We start from the raw sequence: 19,256 nt of genomic DNA, 5'->3' as shown, positions 1-19,256 counted from the left end.
GTTCAATTCTGACCAAGTCAGTTCCTTCTTCAACACGTTCCATGGATCCCCATGGTCTGTCCAAGAACAAATGTCTCAGTCTGGCATTCCCAGCCCTTGGGAACACGCTTCCCTTTTACTACACCTCTGAATGAATCAGTCACTTTCATCTATTCACTAGTGTTCCCCAAAATGCCCTTCTTGAAAAGAAATATTTAAACCATATCCATTCCTCATGCATCATTCACTTAATTCAACCAACCAACCAAGCATTTATGCAGCAATAATGACTTAGAGCTAGGCACTAACGATACACAATTGAAAATACCTGAAAAAGTGCTTTCCCTAAAAAAAATTGTGTCCCATGTAATAATTTGCTTAGTCCTCTGTTGAGGAATTTATTATATTCAGCTCTGACCTATACTTATTCATGTTTATATCTTACCTTTCTACTGAAATACAAGCCCCTTGGTGGCAAAAAACGCCTTTCTCACCTCTGATGCCCCAGGTGTCAATAAATGTTTTCTCAACTGGATTGAATTTTTTATTTAAATTCAATTAGCCAACTTATAGTACATCATTATAAACTGGATTGAATTTAATTTTAAACACAGTGACTTTAGTGTTCGTAGAATGAAATAAATTTGAAGTGGCAATGTCTAACTGTGAATGAGTTTTTGCATTTCTGTTGTTGAACAATGCACAGATTTAACAGATGGTTCTTCAAAAATAGATGTGAGGTTTTAAAAATAGTTCATTCCGGCTGCAGTAATGTAGACTCCATTCAAGCTAACTGACATCTGGTGAATCAAGTTGGCAAGGTAACAGGTTTTCAGAAAGTCAAACTTGTCATCTGGGTCATCTCACCCTTCTGTCATGGGAACAGTCTTGGAGATGGGTCAATGAAAGAGGTACTTTTGACACCACACATGTGCAGTCAAACCACCAATGCCCAGGGTCTGTAATCTTTGTCATCTTGACATAAGAGCTCTAGGAAAGCATTCCTTAAAAACAAACCCCTCAGCTACAACACCAAAGACACAATCCTCGAAAGAAATAATTGATAAGCTGGACTAAAATTAAGAGCTTCTGCTCTGCAAAAGACAATGTCAAGGTAATGAGAAGACAAGCCAAAGACTAGGAGAAAATATTTGTAAAAGACACAACCGATAAAGGACTGTTATCCTTCATATATACAAAATATACAAAGAACTCTTAAAACTCAACAAGAAAAAAAAAAAAACACTTGATTAAAAAGTAGGCCAAAGACCTTAACAGACAGCTCCCCAAAGATACAGATACACAGATGGCAGATAAGAATATGAAAAGATGCTCCAAAATCCTACGTCATCAGGGAAATACAAATTAAAACAATGAGACACCACTATACACCTATTAGGATGACCAAAATCTGAAGACTGACAACACCAAATGCTGGCGAGGATGTGGAGCAACAGGAAGTCTCATACATTGCTGGCAGGAATGCAAAAGGGTACAGCCACTCTGTAAGACTGTTTGGCAGCTTCTTACAAAACTAAACATACTCTTCCCATGCAATCCAGCCATCATGCTCCTTAGTATTTACCCAAAGAGGTTGAAACCGTGTCTCCACACAAAATCTACGCATGGATATTTATAGGAGCTTTAGTCATAACTGCCAAATTTGAAAGCAACCAAGATGTCCTTCAGGAGGTGAATGGATAAATAAACTGTGGTCCATCCAGACATGGAATATTATTCAGTGCTTAAAAAGTGAGCTATCAAACCATGAAAAGACATGGGAAAATCTTTTTTTTTTTTTTTAAAGATTTTATTTATTTAGTTGACAGAGACAGCCAGCGAGAGAGGGAACACAGGCAGGGGGAGTGGGAGAGGAAGAAGCAGGCTCATAGCAGAGGAGCCTGATGTGGGGCTCGATCCCATAATGCCGGGATCACGCCCTGAGCTGAAGGCAGACGCTTAACGACTGCGCCACCCAGGCGCCCCAAGACATGGGAAAATCTTAAATGCATATTACTAACTCAAAGCCAATCTGAAAAGACTGCATACTGTAGGATTCCAACTCCAGGGCACTCTGGAAAAGACAAAACTATGGAGACAATAAAGAGATCAGGAGTCACCAAAGGATTGGTGGGGGGATGAATATGGAAAGCATAGAGGATTTCAGGGCAGTGAAAATACTCTCTATGATATTAAAATCGTGGATATATGTCATTATACACTTGTCCAAACCCTAAAATATACACCACCAAGAATGAATTCTAAGGGAAACTAGGACTTTGGGTGACTATGATGGGTCAACACAGGTTCATTCTTTGTAAAAACTGTACCATTCTGAAGAGTGACACTGATGATGGGGAAGACTATGTATGTGCGGGGGCAGGGTGTGTATCTGAAATCCCTGTTATCTTCCTCTCGATATTGTGCTAAACCTAAAACTGCTCTAAAAGAAAAAGTCCTCAAATACACAGACACACACAAGCCCCTCAGGTATCCAATTCCTGGGATCTATAGTCAAATTAGTTTCTTCAATTCCCAGGGGTGAATTTCCCTGAAAATCTTCACTTTTGTGTTCTCTCATTAGTATTTCAAATTCCTGATGTGCAGGACTCCCTGTGTGGATGGTAATCTTTAAAAATCAGTATTAGTAATCATGAACAGTGGTTCTCTCCGGAGGATGGGACTGCGGAAGGTTTGCACTTTCTGTGTCTTATATTTCTGTAATGTTTACATTTTTACAAGCAGGTGTTGCTTTTGTACTCAAAAAGATCAACAAGTTCAATTTTTTTTTAAATTTGTAAAGATCTGTATAAATTAGAGGAAGCAGACTCACTACTTTGCCATAGAATGGTAAAGTTTTTTTAAAGAGTTGATTGAAAGGAAGGGAAAAAAAGAAATTCTGGGCCAGATGTGCTGTTTATGTCATTAAAGTACGTGATAGCAGGAGGTGTGGCTGTCTTGCTGTTATTTCTCTGCCTCATATTTGTTTGGTCTTATCTTCCCCCCAAGACTGTAAGTTGTTGGGTTTTGTTTTGTTTTGTTTTTTGTTTTTCTCTACCGTCTTCCCTAGCATGGAATTGTAGTGAGTCCCCAAAGATAGCTTTGCTTAGTTGAACTGAACTGTCTTATTAAGACAAAGAAGGTTTGCCCTGGAAACATCCAAATAACCCAGGATACTGAAAGATTTGTTTTAAATGCTGAAGAAGCTGGATTACAAAGCCTATATTCAGAATGTCACCCCTGACCCAGCTTTGGTGAATAGTCATAGAGCAAAGATAGCACTTCCAGATCAAAGAACCCTGTTCATTTTTTAAATCATGAAATTTCATTTTGTCATCTCACACTTAAAAATGAAATTGCCCTGCAGACACAGCCCATTTCCTGGCCAGCACCTGTTAAAACTCTTTGTTTCAAATACAAATAAAAGGAGCCCAGGTCCTGGTTTATTTCCTATCTCCATCCAGCAGTATCAGGGAGTCTAGAGAACTTCTGGGAAAGACCTTGGCCAACTGCCATCGTAGAGCCTGCTGGGAGTGAGCTTCCTAAGAGAACGGGTGAACTTCCAGTCCACAAACACTGCTGGAGCATTAGTGCTGCCCAGACAATCCAGGAGGCTAGGAGCAGGAGCCTCAAGCAAAGTGAGCCTGGATGGCAAGGGTTTTCTCCCCACTGGGTTTACAAGTTCAGAGTTGGTGCTCTTCTCATTTCTAAGGACATTTTTTCCCCTTTTCCCCATTTTTCCCTTTGCTCCAGGGAAATCGCATGGTTTCTGAGCCTGGCCTGACCCTGGTCCATCTCAGGAGATGGGACCTTCCCCTACACTCTCAATAGCTTGATAAGCTGCTTATTCTCAAAGTCTCTTGGTCCACTAGGACACAACCTTTTTCTTTTTCCTTTTTTTAAAGATATTTAAAAATAAGCATTAAGTCATCCCAACGTGACCTTGGGCCAAGCCAGATCATTCTTTTCCAATAGCTCTGATATTTAGAGGAAACAATCTGAATGTTCAAACAGAGTGCGCCACCCACTGAGCTCATGATTACACGTCACCTGGAATTGTTTTTATAAAAACAGTAATAATAATAGTAATAACAACAATAGCTGCCATTAAGGTAGCACTTACTGTGCAGTAGGCACTGAGCTTTCTATGCCTTATCTCATTTAATCCTTGCAACAACTTTCTGATCTAAGTGCTGCTATTATCCCCACCTTATGGTAAAGAAAGTAGAGATTCAGAGAAGCTAAGTGACTTACCCAAGTTTACATAGCAAATTAACAACAGACACAGAATCCAACCTAGGCCAGTCTGGCCCCAAAGCCCTTGTTCTTATGATGCTACACTTTCAGGATAAAAAAAAAGCGTTTTCTCTAAACCTGGACTGAACGTGCCTGGAGGGCAGGAGCTGTACCCTAAAGCATTTATCACCCAGCACTGCAGCATCTAGTGATAGGATGAGAAACCCAGCAACCACTACCTTTAGCTCATAAATACTAAGAAATGGTGTGGCACTAGCCTACCGTTAACTCTAAGTTTACTTCTTTCACTTGAATGATCCACAGTATTATTTTTTCCCTAAAGGCCTGGCTGAAGCAGTAACACAAAAGGGCTCATTTAACGTTATGGCTCTTGAAATGGAACGAACACAACGAATCTGCCTTTTCTCTACCAGGACACCAGGATAATAGCGTCCTGCCAGAAGCCACGCCCCGCTATAACCTCAGAATGTGACCTTATTTGGCAATAGGGTCTTTGAGGATGTAAGCAAGCTGAGATGAGCTCACACTGGATTAAGGGGGGCTAATCCAACGACTAGGGTCCTTACAAGAGATAAGAAATTTGGACACACCCAGGGACCACATCCTGTGAAGACAGAGGCAGAGACTGGAGTGGTGAATCTACAAGCCTAGGAACACCAAGGACTGCCGGCAACCAGCAGAAGCGAGGACAGAGGCCTAGAACAAACTTTCCCTCAGGGTCCCCAGAAGAAACCAACCCAGTCAACATCTTGATTTCTAGCCTTCAGAACTGTGAGGGAATCAATTTCTATTGTTGAAGCTGGCCGGTTGATGGGGCTTAATTACAGTAGCTCTAGAAACCGAATAAATAGAATCTGGCTAGAAAAAATGTCAATGTGAGAAAAGGTACCCAGATCCTCCCAATTCAGAGGCAATTCCAGGTATCTGGTCAGTGGGGGCTGACTTTTGCAGGCCAGAAAGTACCTGTCCTTCCCAGGCTGATATAAATCCTGGTGACAGTATGCTTTGAGGAAGGGGTGAGAAAGAAATGGGTAGGACCAGTCAGTTCAGCCCCTGATGGTGTGCTATTCTGGACTGGACTGTTCCTCTGGGTTTTATTTGTCATTACTGCCATGGCAGCAAAAGGACCATGGCTATCCTTGGGCCATTGCAGGGCTCCTGTAGGGTTGAGAGTGTCTGAGCACCACGCAGCATGCCCACGGCGCTGCTGGGCAGGGGTGCGTGCAGAGGTGCTGCTGGTGTGCTGGGCCTAAGTCAGTTCCGACTGTCCCCAAGGGAGAGGGGACCAGATGACCCACGTTAAACCCTTACAAGTACTTGGTCAAGAAGTGAGCCAGAACCTCAATAATGGGCCACCCGCGGGCTGTGGGTGAGCGGGGACAGTGGTTGGTTGGGATTAGGCAGGAAGGGAGGTGGCGCAGCAGGTGCCAAGTAAACCACTTGGGCTGCCAGAGAGCTGAGTTCAGAACCAAGAGAAATGTAAAGACAGGCCCTGAGGAGCCAAGGCTGGCAGGAACAAGACAGCAGGTACGTGTGGCAGGACACGGGAGCCCTTCGTTCCTGGGACACATGCCAGGGCTAGGGAAATATGGGTATTTGGTGAGGCATCTCAGAGAAGAGAAAGGACAGACACTTTTAGCATCACATCACCTTGGAAAACTGCTCAGAGGAGGTCAAACTTGGCTGTGAGAAAGGCCTAATTGTCTAGTAGACTTCCCTCCACCTGAGGCCGAGAGCCCTCCCCAGAGCCAGCAGCCCCAATCCCATCCAGAGCAGCACCGGATGCCCTGAATGACCGATAATCCCTGTCAGAGAACAGGGAGCAGGAGGTGAGTCATGCTAAGGGAAGCAACTCATTAAAGGACAAAGGGGCTGTTCAGGGGCGGGGACGGAGTCAAGGCTGAAGGAAAGAAAGGGGATCCAATTGAAGGGCACCAGCCATGAGACTGGCAACTGAGAGGACAGCCTGCGGTCACACATTTAGGAAGTGAAGAGACACATGAAGAGAGGAGAGGCCACTCCTGTAGCTTAACAACGAGGAACATTCCAACCATGGGTAGAAGCTACAAACCCGAAGCAAAGCTTGCTTGGGATCCTCCACCGGAGCCTGTCTGTTGGACAGGCCCACTGGGAGCTGGTCAGTAAGGGGCTGTCTCACCCGCCTCCTCTCCCCTGAAGGGCATCTCACAAACAACTATAATGTCCCAGTGTGGGGCAGCTCCACCTGCCTCGCGGGGCCCTGTCCAGGTGGGCAGGGCGCTACAGACAGTATAATGACAAAGGAGGCTTTCTTGGAGACTCCTTGCGTGTCTTGAATAGATTACCCCCAGCGCAGGCTGGGCCTTCCAAAGGGTCAGCTTACCTTCTGTGACTGACACACTGGTCCCACTGGGGTCATTCGGATGTGGAGCGGAAGGTGGATCATAGCCAATCACCAAGTCGATGGTGGCCTAGGTAGAAATAATTCATTGCAGACGGAATCAGTGCAGGGTAATAGACTCAATGCAGACCAAATCAGCAGGAGTAAAGAGTTCTGGAAAGGGTGAGTAGGAGGATGGGAAAGTGAGAAGAGGTGGGGAGAAGGATCACACACACTCCATTGTGTCTATCCACCCTCTTGTGAACCAGGCGGGTGGGAAAGCCCGGGAAAGGAGTAACCTATTATAGGTTGCCAAGTGTACCATTGCTAAGGGCAACCTCACAAACTGGAGCAAAGTTGTGACAAGCAAGCATGAACTTGTAATTAGCCTCCATCCTAGACTTGAGATGGCCTCCAGTCATTTTACATGGTTGAGTTACTTGTTTGCACACTGACTTCTTTATTCATTGCTGAAATTTATTTTCATTTTTCTCTTCTCTAAAAATAACTTGAGCCACTAACAAAAATTATATAACAATGTGATTCATAAAACAGGATAAAAAAGGGAATCAAGTCTGGTTAAAGAGAAAACAAATATGCAAATCATGAAGTTCAAGGTAATTGCATCTTCCGTAAAATGCAACTCCAAGATGGCTAGGAACCAAGGCAAGAAGGAGAACAGAAAAGGTTACATAACTTTCATTTTCAGAAAGGAAGAAACATACTAGTTACTTATGGGAAATAAAGTTATTCCCATTTTAAAAACTGGAGATAAATTTTTCACATGGGGCGTTACTTTATTTTTTTTATTTTTTATTTTTAATGATTTTTTATTATATTATGTTAGTCACCATACAGTACATCCCCGGTTTCCGATGTAAAGCTCGATGATTCATTAGTTGCGTATAACACCCAGTGCACCATGCAATACGTGCCCTCCTTACTACCCATCACCGGTCTATCCCAATCCCCCACCCCCCTCCCCTCTGAGGCCCTCAGTTTGTTTCTCATAGTCCATAGTCTCTCATGTTTCATTTCCCCTTCTGATTACCCCCCCCTTTCTTTATCCCTTTCTTCCCCTACCGATCATCCTAGTTCCTATGTTCCATAGATGAGAGAAATCATATGATAATTGTCTTTCTCTGCTTGACTTATTTCACTTAGCATTATCTCCTCCAGTGCCATCCATGTTGCAGCAAATGTTGAGAACTCGTTCTTTCTGATAGCTGAGTAATATTCCATTGTATATGTGGACCACAACTTTTTTTTAATAATGATTTTTTATTATATTATGTTAGTTACCATACAGTACATCCCCGGTTTTCGATGTAAGGCTCGATGATTCATTAGTTGTGTATAACACCCAGTGCACCATGCAATATGTGCCCTCCTTACTACCCATCACCGGCCTATCCCATTCCCCCACCCCCCTCCCCTCTGAAGCCCTCAGTTTGTTTCTCATAGTCCATAGTCTCTCATGTTTCATTCCCCCTTCTGATTACCCCCCCTTTCTTTATCCCTTTCTTCCCCTACTGATCATCCTAGTTCTTATGTTCCATAGATGAGAGAAATCATATGATAGTTGTCTTTCTCTGCTTGACTTATTTCACTTAGCATTATCTCCTCCAGTGCCGTCCATGTTGCAGCAAATGTTGAGAACTCGTTCTTTCTGATAGCTGAGTAATATTCCATTGTATATATGGACCACAACTTCTTAATCCAGTCATCTGTTGAAGGGCATCTCGGCTCATTCCACAATTTAGCTATTGTGGACATTGCTGCTATGAACATTGGGGTGCATATGGCCCTTCTCTTCACTACGTCTGTATCTTTGGGGTAAACACCCAGTAGTGCAATGGCTGGATCATAGGGTAGCTCAATTTTTAACTTTTTAAGGGACCTCCACACTGTTTTCCAGAGTGGCTGTACCAACTTGCATTCCCACCAACAATGTAGGAGGGATCCCCTTTCTCCACATCCTCTCCAACAATTGTTGTTTCTTGCCTTGCCTATTTTTGCCATTCTAACTGGTGTAAGGTGGTATCTTAGTGTGGTTTTGATTTGAATTTCCCTGATGGCTAATGATTTTGAACATTTTTTCATGTGTCTGTTAGCCATTTGTATGTCTTCATTGGAAAAATTTCTGTTCATATCTTCTGCCCATTTTTTGATTTATTTGTTTCTAGTATATTGAGTTTGAGAAGTTCTTTGTAGATCTTGGATACCAGTCCTTTATCTGTAGTGTCATTTGCAAATATATTCTCCCATTCCGTGGGCTGCCTCTTAGTTTTTTTTGACTGTTTCCTTGGCTGTGCAGAAGCTTTTTATCTTGATGAAGTCCCGTAAGTTCATTTTATCTTCTGTTTCTCTTGCCTTTGGGGATGTGTCATGAAAAAGGTTGCTTTGGCCAATGTCGTAGAGGTTGCTGCCTATGTTCTCTAGAATTTTGATGGATTCCTGTCTCACATCGAGGTCTTTCATCCATTTGGAGTTTATTTTTGTGTATGGTGTAAGAGAGTGGTCAAGTGTCATTCTTTTGCATGTAGCTGTCCAATTTTCCCAGCACCATTTATTGAAGAGACTGTCTTTTTTCCACCAGATGTTTTTTCCTGCTTTATCAAAGATTAGTTGCCCAAAGAGCCGAGGGTCCATTTCTGGGCTCTCTATTCTGTTCCATTGGTCTATGTGTCTGTTTTTGTGCCAGTACCATGCTGTCTTTGTGATCACAGCTTTGTACTACAGCTTGAAATCCGGCATTGTGATGCCCCCAGCTTTGTTTTTCCTTTTCAACAGTTCCTTGGAGATTCGGGGCCTTTTCTGTTTCCATACAAATTTAAGGACTGTTTGTTCCAGTTCTTTGAAAAATGTCCTCGGTATTTTGATCGGGATAGCATTGAAAGTGTAGATTGCTCTGGGTGGCATGGACATTTTAACTATGTTAGTTCTTCCGATCCATGAGCATGGAATATCTTTCCATCTTTTTATGTCTTCCTCAATTTCTTTCAAGAGTGATTTATAGTTTCTAGAATATAGGTCCTTTACGTCTCTGGTTAAGTTAATTCCAAGGTAACGTATGGTTTTTGGTGCTGTTGTAAATGGGATGGATTCCCTAATTTCTCTTTCTTCAGTCTCATTATTCGTGTATAGAAATGTAACTGATTTCTGAGCATTGATTTTGTATCCCGCCACATTACTGAATTGCTCTATAACTTCTAATAGTTTGGGAGTGGATTCTTTTGGGTTTTCCATATAGAGTATCATGTCATCTGCGAAGAGAGACATTTTGACTTCTCTGCCTATTTGGATACCTTTGATCCCTTTTTGTTGTCTGATTGCTGTTGCAAGGACTTCTAGTACTATGTTGAATAATAGTGGCAAGAGTGGGCATCCTTGTCGTGTTCCTGATCTTAAGGGAAAGGCTTCCAGCTTTTCCCCGTTGAGAATAATATTTGCTGTAGGCTTTTCATAGATGGCTTTTATGAGATTGAGAAATGTACCCTCTATTCCTACACTCTGAAGGGTTTTAATCAGGAAAGGATGCTGTATTTTGTCAAATGCTTTTTCTGCATCAATTGAGAGGATCATATGGTTCCTGAGTCTTTTCTTGTTGATATGATGTATCACCTGATCGATTTGCGAATGTTGAACCACGCGCGCATCCACATGGGGCGTTACTTTAGGGCAGAGTTTCCTATACTTCTGTATTTCATGAACCTACAAAATTTCAAAAAAGTTTCCTAGGGGGCGTCAACATAGAGAGCTAACCCAAGCCCACAACTACTATCTACTGTTATGATAATTTCACAAAAGAAAAGAATTTTTTTTTTTTTTTTTTTATTATTAATAATGATTTTTTATTATATTATGTTAGTCACCATACAGTACATCCCCGGTTTTCGATGTAAGGCTCGATGATTCATTAGTTGTGTATAACACCCAGTGCACCATGCAATATGTGCCCTCCTTACTACCCATCACCGGTCTATCCCATTCCCCCACCCCCCTCCCCTCTGTAGCCCTCAGTTTGTTTCTCATAGTCCATAGTCTCTCATGTTTCATTCCCCCTTCTGATTACCCCCCCTTTCTTTATCCCTTTCTTCCCCTACTGATCATTCTAGTTCTTATGTTCCATAGATGAGAGAAATCATATGATAGTTGTCTTTCTCTGCTTGACTTATTTCACTAAGCATTATCTCCTCCAGTGCCGTCCATGTTGTAGCAAATGTTGAGAACTCATTCTTTCTGATTGCTGAGTAATATTCCATTGTATATATGGACCACAACTTCTTAATCCAGTCATCTGTTGAAGGGCATCTCGGCTCCTTCCACGATTTAGCTATTGTGGACATTGCTGCTATGAACATTGGGGTGCATATGGCCCTTCTCTTCACTACGTCTGTATCTTTGGGGTAAACACCCAGTAGTGCAATGGCTGGATCATAGGGTAGCTCAATTTTTAACTTTTTAAGGGACCTCCACACGGTTTTCCAGAGTGGCTGTACCAACTTGCATTCCCACCAACAATGTAGGAGGGATCCCCTTTCTCCACATCCTCTCCAACAATTGTTGTTTCTTGCCTTGTCTATTTTTGCCATTCTAACTGGCGTAAGGTGGTATCTCAGTGTGGTTTTGATTTGAATTTCCTTGATGGCTAATGATTTTGAACATTTTTTCATGTGTCTGTTAGCCATTTGTATGTCTTCATTGGAAAAGTGTCTGTTCATATCTTCTGCCCATTTTTTGATTTGTTTATTTGTTTCTCGTGTATTGAGTTTGAGAAGTTCTTTGTAGATCTTGGATACCAGTCCTTTATCTGTAGTGTCATTTGCAAATATATTCTCCCATTCCGTGGGCTGCCTCTTAGTTTTTCTGACTGTTTCCTTGGATGTGCAGAAACTTTTAATCTTGATGAAGTCCCATAAATTCATTTTATCTTTTGTTTCTTTTGCCTTTGGGGATGTGTCATGAAAAAGGTTGCTTAGGCTGATGTCGTAGAGGTTGCTGCCTATGTTCTCCTCTAGAATTTTGATGGATTCCTGTCTCACATCGAGGTCTTTCATCCATTTGGAGTTTATTTTTGTGTATGGTGTGAGATAGTGGTCAAGTTTCATTCTTTTGCACGTAGCTGTCCAATTTTCCCAGCACCATTTATTGAAGAGACTGTCTTTTTCCCACCGGATGTTTTTTCCTGCTTTATCAAATATTAGTTGCCCAAAGAGCTGAGGGTCCATTTCTGGGCTCTCTATTCTGTTCCATTGGTCTATGTGTCTGTTTTTGTGCCAGTACCATGCTGTCTTTGTGATCACAGCTTTGTAGTACAGCTCGAAATCCGGCATTGTGATGCCCCCAGCTTTGTTTTTCCTTTTCAACAGTTCCTTGGAGATTCGGGGTCTTTTCTGGTTCCATACAAATTTAAGGACTATTTGTTCCAGTTCTTTGAAAAACGTTCTCGGTATTTTGATCGGGATAGCATTGAAAGTGTAGATTGCTCTGGGTAGCATGGACATTTTAACTATGTTAATTCTTCCGATCCATGAGCATGGAATATCTTTCCATCTTTTTATGTCTTCCTCAATGTCTTTTAAGAGTGATTTATAGTTTCTAGAATAAAGGTCCTTTACATCTCTGGTTAAGTTAATTCCAAGGTAACGTATGGTTTTTGGTGCTATTGTAAATGGGATGGATTCCCTGATTTCTCTTTCTTCGTTCTCGTTATTCGTGTACAGAAATGCAACTGATTTCTGAGCATTTATTTTGTATCCTGCCACGTTACTGAATTGCTCTATAACTTCTAATAGTTTGGGAGTGGCTTCTTTTGGGTTTTCCATATAGAGTATCATGTCGTCTGCGAAGAGAGACATTTTGACTTCTTCTTTGCCGATTTGAATACCTTTGATCCCTTTTTGTTGTCTGATTGCTGTTGCAAGGACTTCTAGTACTATGTTGAATAATAGTGGCGAGAGTGGGCATCCTTGTCGTGTTCCTGATCTTAAGGGAAAGGCTTCCAGCTTTTCCCCATTGAGAATAATATTTGCAGTAGGCTTTTCATAGATGGCTTTTATGAGATTGAGAAATGTACCTTCTATTCCTACACTCTGAAGGGTTTTAATCAGGAAAGGATGCTGTATTTTGTCAAATGCTTTTTCGGCATCGATTGAGAGGATCATATGGTTCTTGAGTCTTTTCTTGTTGATATGATGTATCACGCTGATTGATTTGCGAATATTGAACCACGCTTGCATCCCAGGTATGAATCCCACTTGATCGTGGTGGATAATCCTTTTAATGAACTGTTGGATTCTATTAGCAAGTATCTTGTTGAGGATTTTGGCATCCATATTCATTAGGGAAATCGGTCTGTAATTCTCCTTTTTGAGGGGGTCTTTGCCTGGTTTGGGGATCAATGTAATATTGGCCTCATAGAATGAGTTTGGTAGCTTTCCTTCTGTTTCTATTTTTTGAAAAAGCTTTAGGAGAATAGGTATTATTTCTTCTTTGAATGTTTGGTAGAATTCCCCAGGAAAACCGTCCGGGCCTGGAGTTTTGTTATTTGGAAGGTTGTTTATCACTGACTCAATTTCTTCATAATTAATTGGCCTGTTTAAGAAATCAATTTCTTCCGGTTTCAATCTTGGTAGTTTATAGGTTTCCAGGAAGGATTCCATCTCTTCCAGATTGCTTAGTTTATTGGCATATAGCTGTTGATAAAAATTTCTAATAATCCTTCCAATTTCAATGGTGTTCGTCGTGACCTCTCCTTTTTCATTCATAATTTTAATAATCTGGGTCCTTTCTCTTTTCTTTTGGATAAGTCTTGCCAGTGGTCTGTCAATTTTATTGATTCTCTCCAAGAACCAGCTTCTAGTCCTGTTGATCTGCTCTACTGTACTTCTGGTTTCTGCTTGATTGATTTCAGCTTTAATTTTGGTCAACTGCTTCCTTGTGCGTGGATTAGGCCTGTCCCTCTGTTGCTGTTCCAGCTTCTTGAGGTGAGAATATAAAAACTGCATTTTAGATTTTTCTATTCTTTTGAGTGAGGCTTGGATGGCTATGTATTTCCCCCTTAGGACTGCCTTTGCAGTATCCCATAGGTTTTGGACTGTTGTATTTTCATTCTCATTGGTCTCCATAAATTGTTTAATTTGATTTTTGATTTCCTGGTTTATCGAGTCATTCCTGAGCAGGATGGTTCTTAGTCTCCAAGTGTTTGAGTTTCTTCCAAATTTTTCCTTGTGGTTGAGTTCCAATTTCAGAGCGTTGTGGTCTGAGAATATGCAGGGGATAATTTCAATCTTTTGGTATCGGCTGAGACCTGTTTTGTGTCCCAGAACATGGTCTATTCTTGAAAATGTTCCATGGGCATTAGAATAGAATGAGTATTCTTTGGTTCTGGGGTGTAGTGTTCTATATATATCTAAGAGGTCCAACTCGTCGAGTATGGCATTCAAAGCCTTTGATTCTTTGCTTAGTTTTTGCCAGGGTGTTCTGTCTATTTCTGAGAGTGGAGTGTTGAGGTCCCCTACTATTAATGTATTTTTATCTATATGTCTCTTTATTCTGGTTAAGAGTTGCCTTGTGTATCTTGCTGCTCCCCTGTTGGGGGCATATATATTTATAATTGTCATATCCACTTGTTGAATACTTCCTTTAAGAATAATATAGTGCCCTTCTGCATCTCTAACTATAGTCTGTAGTTTAAAATCCAGTTTATCTGATATGAGAATTGCTACCCCAGCTTTCTTTTGAGGTCCATTTGCGTGAAAGATGGTACTCCATCCCCTTACTCTCAGTCTGAATGCATCTTTGGGTTCGAAATGAGTCTCTTGTAGACAGCAAATGGATGGGTCATTTCTTTTTATCCAATCTGCAACCCTGTGGCGTTTGAAACCAGAATTTAAACCATTAATGTTCAGGCTGAGTACTGAGAGATATGCTTTTAATTCTGCCATGTTGTCAGTAAAGTCTTTGTTTGTATTGGCTGTGACTTTCTGTTTTGTATCACTCTTGGGGCCTTTTTACTTTTATAGAACCCCCCGTAATACCTCCTGTAGGGCTGGTTTCGTGGTTACGAAATTGGCTAGTGACTGTCGATTCTGAAATGTCTTTATTTCTCCATCAATTCTGAATGACAGCCTTGCTGGATAAAGGATCCTTGGCTGCATGTTTTTCTCTGAAAGAGCTTTAAAAATGCTCCCCCAACCCTTTCTCTCATTCCAGGTCTGTGTAGACAGGTCTGATGTAATTCTGATGCCTTTGCCTTGGTACGTGAGAAATTTCTTTGCCCTGGCCGCTTTCAATACTGTATCCTTGGATCTCATATTTGCGAGTTGCACTATGACGTGACGTGGTGTAGGTCTGTCATGGTTGAGCTTGGGAGGGGTCCTCTCTGCCTCTTGGACACGAATTTTTGTTTCCCTTGCTAGATTAGGGAAGTTTTCAGCTACAATTTGTTCAAATATCTCTTCTAGACCTCTGTTTTTCTCCACCCCCTCGGGGATGCCGATGATTCTAACATTGGATCGTTTCGTTGAGTCAGTAATCTCCCGTAGCCAACATTCGTGGGCGTGGATTTTTTTAAGACCATCTTCTATTTTTAATTTTTCCTCTATTAACCCATCCTCCAATTCACTAACCCTTTCCTCCGCTTCCGTGACCCTGGCCGTCAGAGCCTCTAGTTTTGCCTGCATTTGGCTCATAGAATTTTTAATTTCTGTCAAATTCGCTCTCATTTCCGCCCTTAGGGATTGTATATTCTCAGTAATATTTTCCTGAATACTTTTTTCAAGTCTACTCATTATCTTGACCATTGTTACTCTGAATTCCATTTCTGATAATTTGGTTACATCCATATCCGTTACTTCTGTGGCAGAGGCCCCTGACTCACTGTCCTTTCTTTGCTGGGGGGGGCTTCTCCTTCTTGTCATTCTGATGAAGAGAGGTTGCGGGGTTTCCAGAGCCCAAAATTATTGACTGGGTCCCAGGCCGTGCCCCTTGTTTTATAGGGATCTTAGAGATGTGGGCTTCTTCTTTAAAGATTTTATTTATTTACTTATCTGAGAGAGGGAGACAGACAGCAAGAACGAAACAGAAGCAGGGGAGTGAGAGAGGAAGAAGCAGGCTCCCAGCGGAGGAGCCCGATGAGGGACTTCTTTCCGGAACGCTGGGATCACGCCCTAAGCTGAAGGCAGGCGCTCAATGACTGCGCCACCCAGGCGCCTGGGTTGTGGGCTTCTTGATTTTTCAGCCTGCCTTCTGGGGGAGGGGCCTGCCGCGCCGATACTCAGGCAACCCTGTTTGGGTAGAGTCTCCGTGCCCCTGCGAGGGAGGATGGGGATGGGCACTCTCTGAGCCGGTATTTCCAGGCTTTTGTTCTCTGGCGGCTTTCCCTGGCGGCCGGCTATGCCTCTTCTGAGGGTCAGAGCAGCAGAGGCTGCATTGTCGCAGAACAGAGGGATTGCGGCCCGTTCTCCACTGATGTTCTGGCCACTTTAACTCTGTTACTGTTGGTGCTGCTCAACCCTGCGGCGTCCCGGGATGTGCGCACCAACTCGGCGACCCTGCCCTCACTTCCAGGGCCGGCGCGTCTCTGTCCTTTGTGTTTCTAATGCCGCCAGCCACCTGCCGCCCCGTCTCTGTCCTTTGTGTTTCTAATGCCGCCAGCCACCGGCCGCCCCGCGCGCTCCCGGGTCTCCCGGTCTCAGTCTATGCCCGGTGAGCACACCTCGATTCCGGAGTTTTGTGAGAAGCCTGGTGGCGCGCGCACCCGGTTCAGGGTCTCAGTCTGCTGTTTCGCGGGTGCCGACCGCGAGTCCGCCCGCTCCCCCGTGCAGGTGGCCCGTCAGCCGCCAGCCGCCCCGCGCGCGCTCCGGGAGTTCCCGGTCTCAGTCTGGATCCCGTGAGCACACCGGGATTCCGGTGTTCCGGGAGATGCCTGGTGGCGCGCGCGTTCACGGCTCACCGGTCTCAGTCCGCTCTCTCGCGGGTACCCTCTGTGAGTCCGCCCGCTCCCCCGTGCAGGTGGCTGCCGCTTCCCGGCGCCCAAACACGGCGGCTCCCTCCCCCTTCCGTTTATCTTCCGATATCCGTGCACGGTTTACAGCTCCCCTCTTGGTACCTCAATACTCAGCGCTGGAGATGTTCATTTGTAGAGATCCAGATGCATCATCCTGCGTCTCAGGCTGATTCCGTGGTTATTTAGGCTGGTCTGGTACCTATCCAGCTCGACTCAGGGGACCGGCTGAAAAAGGGGTCCCCTACTCCTCCGCCATCTTAACTCCCATCCCTCACAAAAGAAAAGAATTTTAACAGCAAAAATGAGGAAGGACAAACCTCTGGATGGACGGAATCCTTTGCAGATAAGGATGGCGCAGGCACGCACACCCACACGCCTGCATGTACACACCCAAGTTACCAGTTAAAATACAGACATAATATTTAGGACATAGTCTTACTGAAAAATTATTCACTATCTGAAATTCAAATTTAAATGGGCATCCCATACTTCCACCTGCCACTTGTGCTTCACGTGATAAACACTAGTATGTGTACGCACGTGTGGGTGCACACACACATGCCATATTGCCTTTTTCTTATCTGTCTGTTCATCAGTGAATACTCCCTCGTGGATCAGCACATTCTGTGGCTAAAACTTAGGAACTAGAGATCTGGGAGACACTGAGCAGAACAATAAATGAGGCTCCCAACCACAGTTTTGTGGCCAATAATCATAAAAGCAGCATCCATGGCTACCTATGCCAAAGACCCAGGCCATAACCTGAAGGTCGAATGTAAGCAGCACTGAGGGGCTCAACTGCTAAACTTAAGTGAAGAATCAGACTTTCAAAACTTAGAAGAGGACATGGATGGCTCAACTTCTGGATCGGTGATTTCCTGGTAACGCCGGATTCCCAGAAGTGCTCCAGTTCTACATGTGCTTGCTTCTGTGCTTAAAAAAACAAAGACAGGGGCGCCTGGGTGGCCCAGCGGTTAAGCATCTGCCTTCAGCTCAGGGTGTGATCCCGGCGTTGTGGGATCGAGCCCCACATCGGGCTCCTCCGCCGGGAGCCTGCTTCTTCCTCTCCCACTCCCCCTGCTTGTGTTCCCTCTCTCGCTGGCTGTCTCTATCTCTGTCGAATAAATAAATAAAATCTTAAAAAAATAAAAAAATAAAAAAACAAAGACAAAACCAGCCAGACACCTCACTGACTTGTAGCATCTTTCCTAAGTATCATTTCTCTCAGCCAGGTTTTGGAACAATAGATGACAGACGACATTCTGAGTTTACGTTTTAGGATTAGAATGCTGATTTACAGCAAACCTTTAAGTTTTGGAACCTAGACCAACAAAATCAACATTGTGAATAGGCTTTGAGAAGCCTAATCTGCATTCTTGCCTACAGGGATGGCCTGTTTTAGTATAAAATTTTCTCTCTTTGCCCATGCTCCCAAGCAAAATAAATGAATTGGAAAATAAAGGTATTAGAGGTTAGTGGGGCAGGCATGGTGGCTTTATGAGCGCGGTTAGCAATCAAATGAAATCTGAGAGCTATGAGCTTTGAGTCCATTTATTTCTTTTAAGTGCACTCGAGAAAGAAAATTCTGGGTTTGCATCAGACAATATCAGTATGTACTTATTTGGAGGCTGTGGTCAGAAAACAGACAGCTGCCAATCAATGAGAAACATCATGATATTCACATCTTGATGTTACGAGGTAATATTAATGAAATACCTTACAGAATGCTTCAGAGAGCGTCTGAGACAGAGCTATGCTCACCACAGAAATGTAAACACCCAAGGGGATATGCACAGAGCTATACCAAGAAAGGGTCCCACTCACTCTATAGCATTTTCTTCTGTCACAGAAAATCAAGTTTATCTAATCTACTGGCTCTGTGACTACAAGTGTAGGATAAGGCTGTATCATTTGCAAGTGGACCTGTTATCAAAACCATTAGGGGTGTGTGAGTTGTGGGTGTGTGTGTGTGTGATGAGCCGATTATAATTTCACACTTTTCTTAATGAACTTTTTGCTTACTTATCTCACTTCAAAACCATTCAACAAAAGAGAAAGTGCTCACCCCAGTATCTTGCCCCTTTTCATTTAGCAGGGGGATGAGTTTGTACGGCAGCGATCTGCTCTGGTCGCCAATCAGGTCCTTCAGGGCTACGGTGGCAGTGCCAATTAACCTGCAGGTGAAACGAGAGAGCACACAGTAACCCAGGTGACAGGCATGCTTCCAATGACTCAGCAGATCTCCTGATGCCCTTCTCATTCATCTATTATCATTAAAATCACTTACTGTGAAATGAATTTTTGGAATTTTGGCAATAAACCTCACTTTTCCAGAACAAGGAGTTATTTCAAGAGTCTAACTATGGTGCCCGTGAAATTTCAAGTCATGAATGAGACGACACATGAATGGGTGACAAAGATTGAATAGCACCCCTCAGAATCCAAGAAGAGAGAAAAGTAGGACAAAATCCAAGCATTCCTCTGTAATATAAATGTAAAAAGACCCATCAAAACTGCCCACTGTGAAAATGTCCCCCCCAGGGAGACCTTCTGCAAGTGTAAATAGGTTGCTAGTTCAGTGACGAGGCCAACTTACTAACCTGTACACTAATTCTGGTTGGATGTGTGTCCTTCTCCCTGTTCCTGGAA

The 19,256-nt window shown here is 43.1% G+C and overlaps 1 protein-coding gene across 6 annotated transcripts in view; it reads right to left on the bottom strand.

The window, feature by feature from the left end:
- MYOF (myoferlin) overlaps positions 1-19,256 on the bottom strand; it is a 158,832-nt gene that overhangs the window by 96,835 nt on the left and 42,741 nt on the right. For all 6 annotated transcript variants that reach the window (XM_057308896.1, XM_026481667.4, XM_057308897.1 and 3 more), the window contains exons 4-5: positions 18,673-18,781; positions 6,599-6,686 (exon numbers count right to left, since the gene is read on the bottom strand). In XM_057308896.1, the coding sequence (XP_057164879.1) occupies positions 6,599-6,686; positions 18,673-18,781 (197 nt within the window). The remainder of the gene's footprint in view (positions 1-6,598; positions 6,687-18,672; positions 18,782-19,256) is intronic.

Source organism: Ursus arctos, unplaced genomic scaffold (genome assembly GCF_023065955.2).
Source record: "Ursus arctos isolate Adak ecotype North America unplaced genomic scaffold, UrsArc2.0 scaffold_7, whole genome shotgun sequence".
Classification (NCBI taxonomy): Eukaryota; Metazoa; Chordata; class Mammalia; order Carnivora; family Ursidae; genus Ursus; species Ursus arctos.
This window is presented reverse-complemented; position numbering and strand designations above follow the sequence as displayed.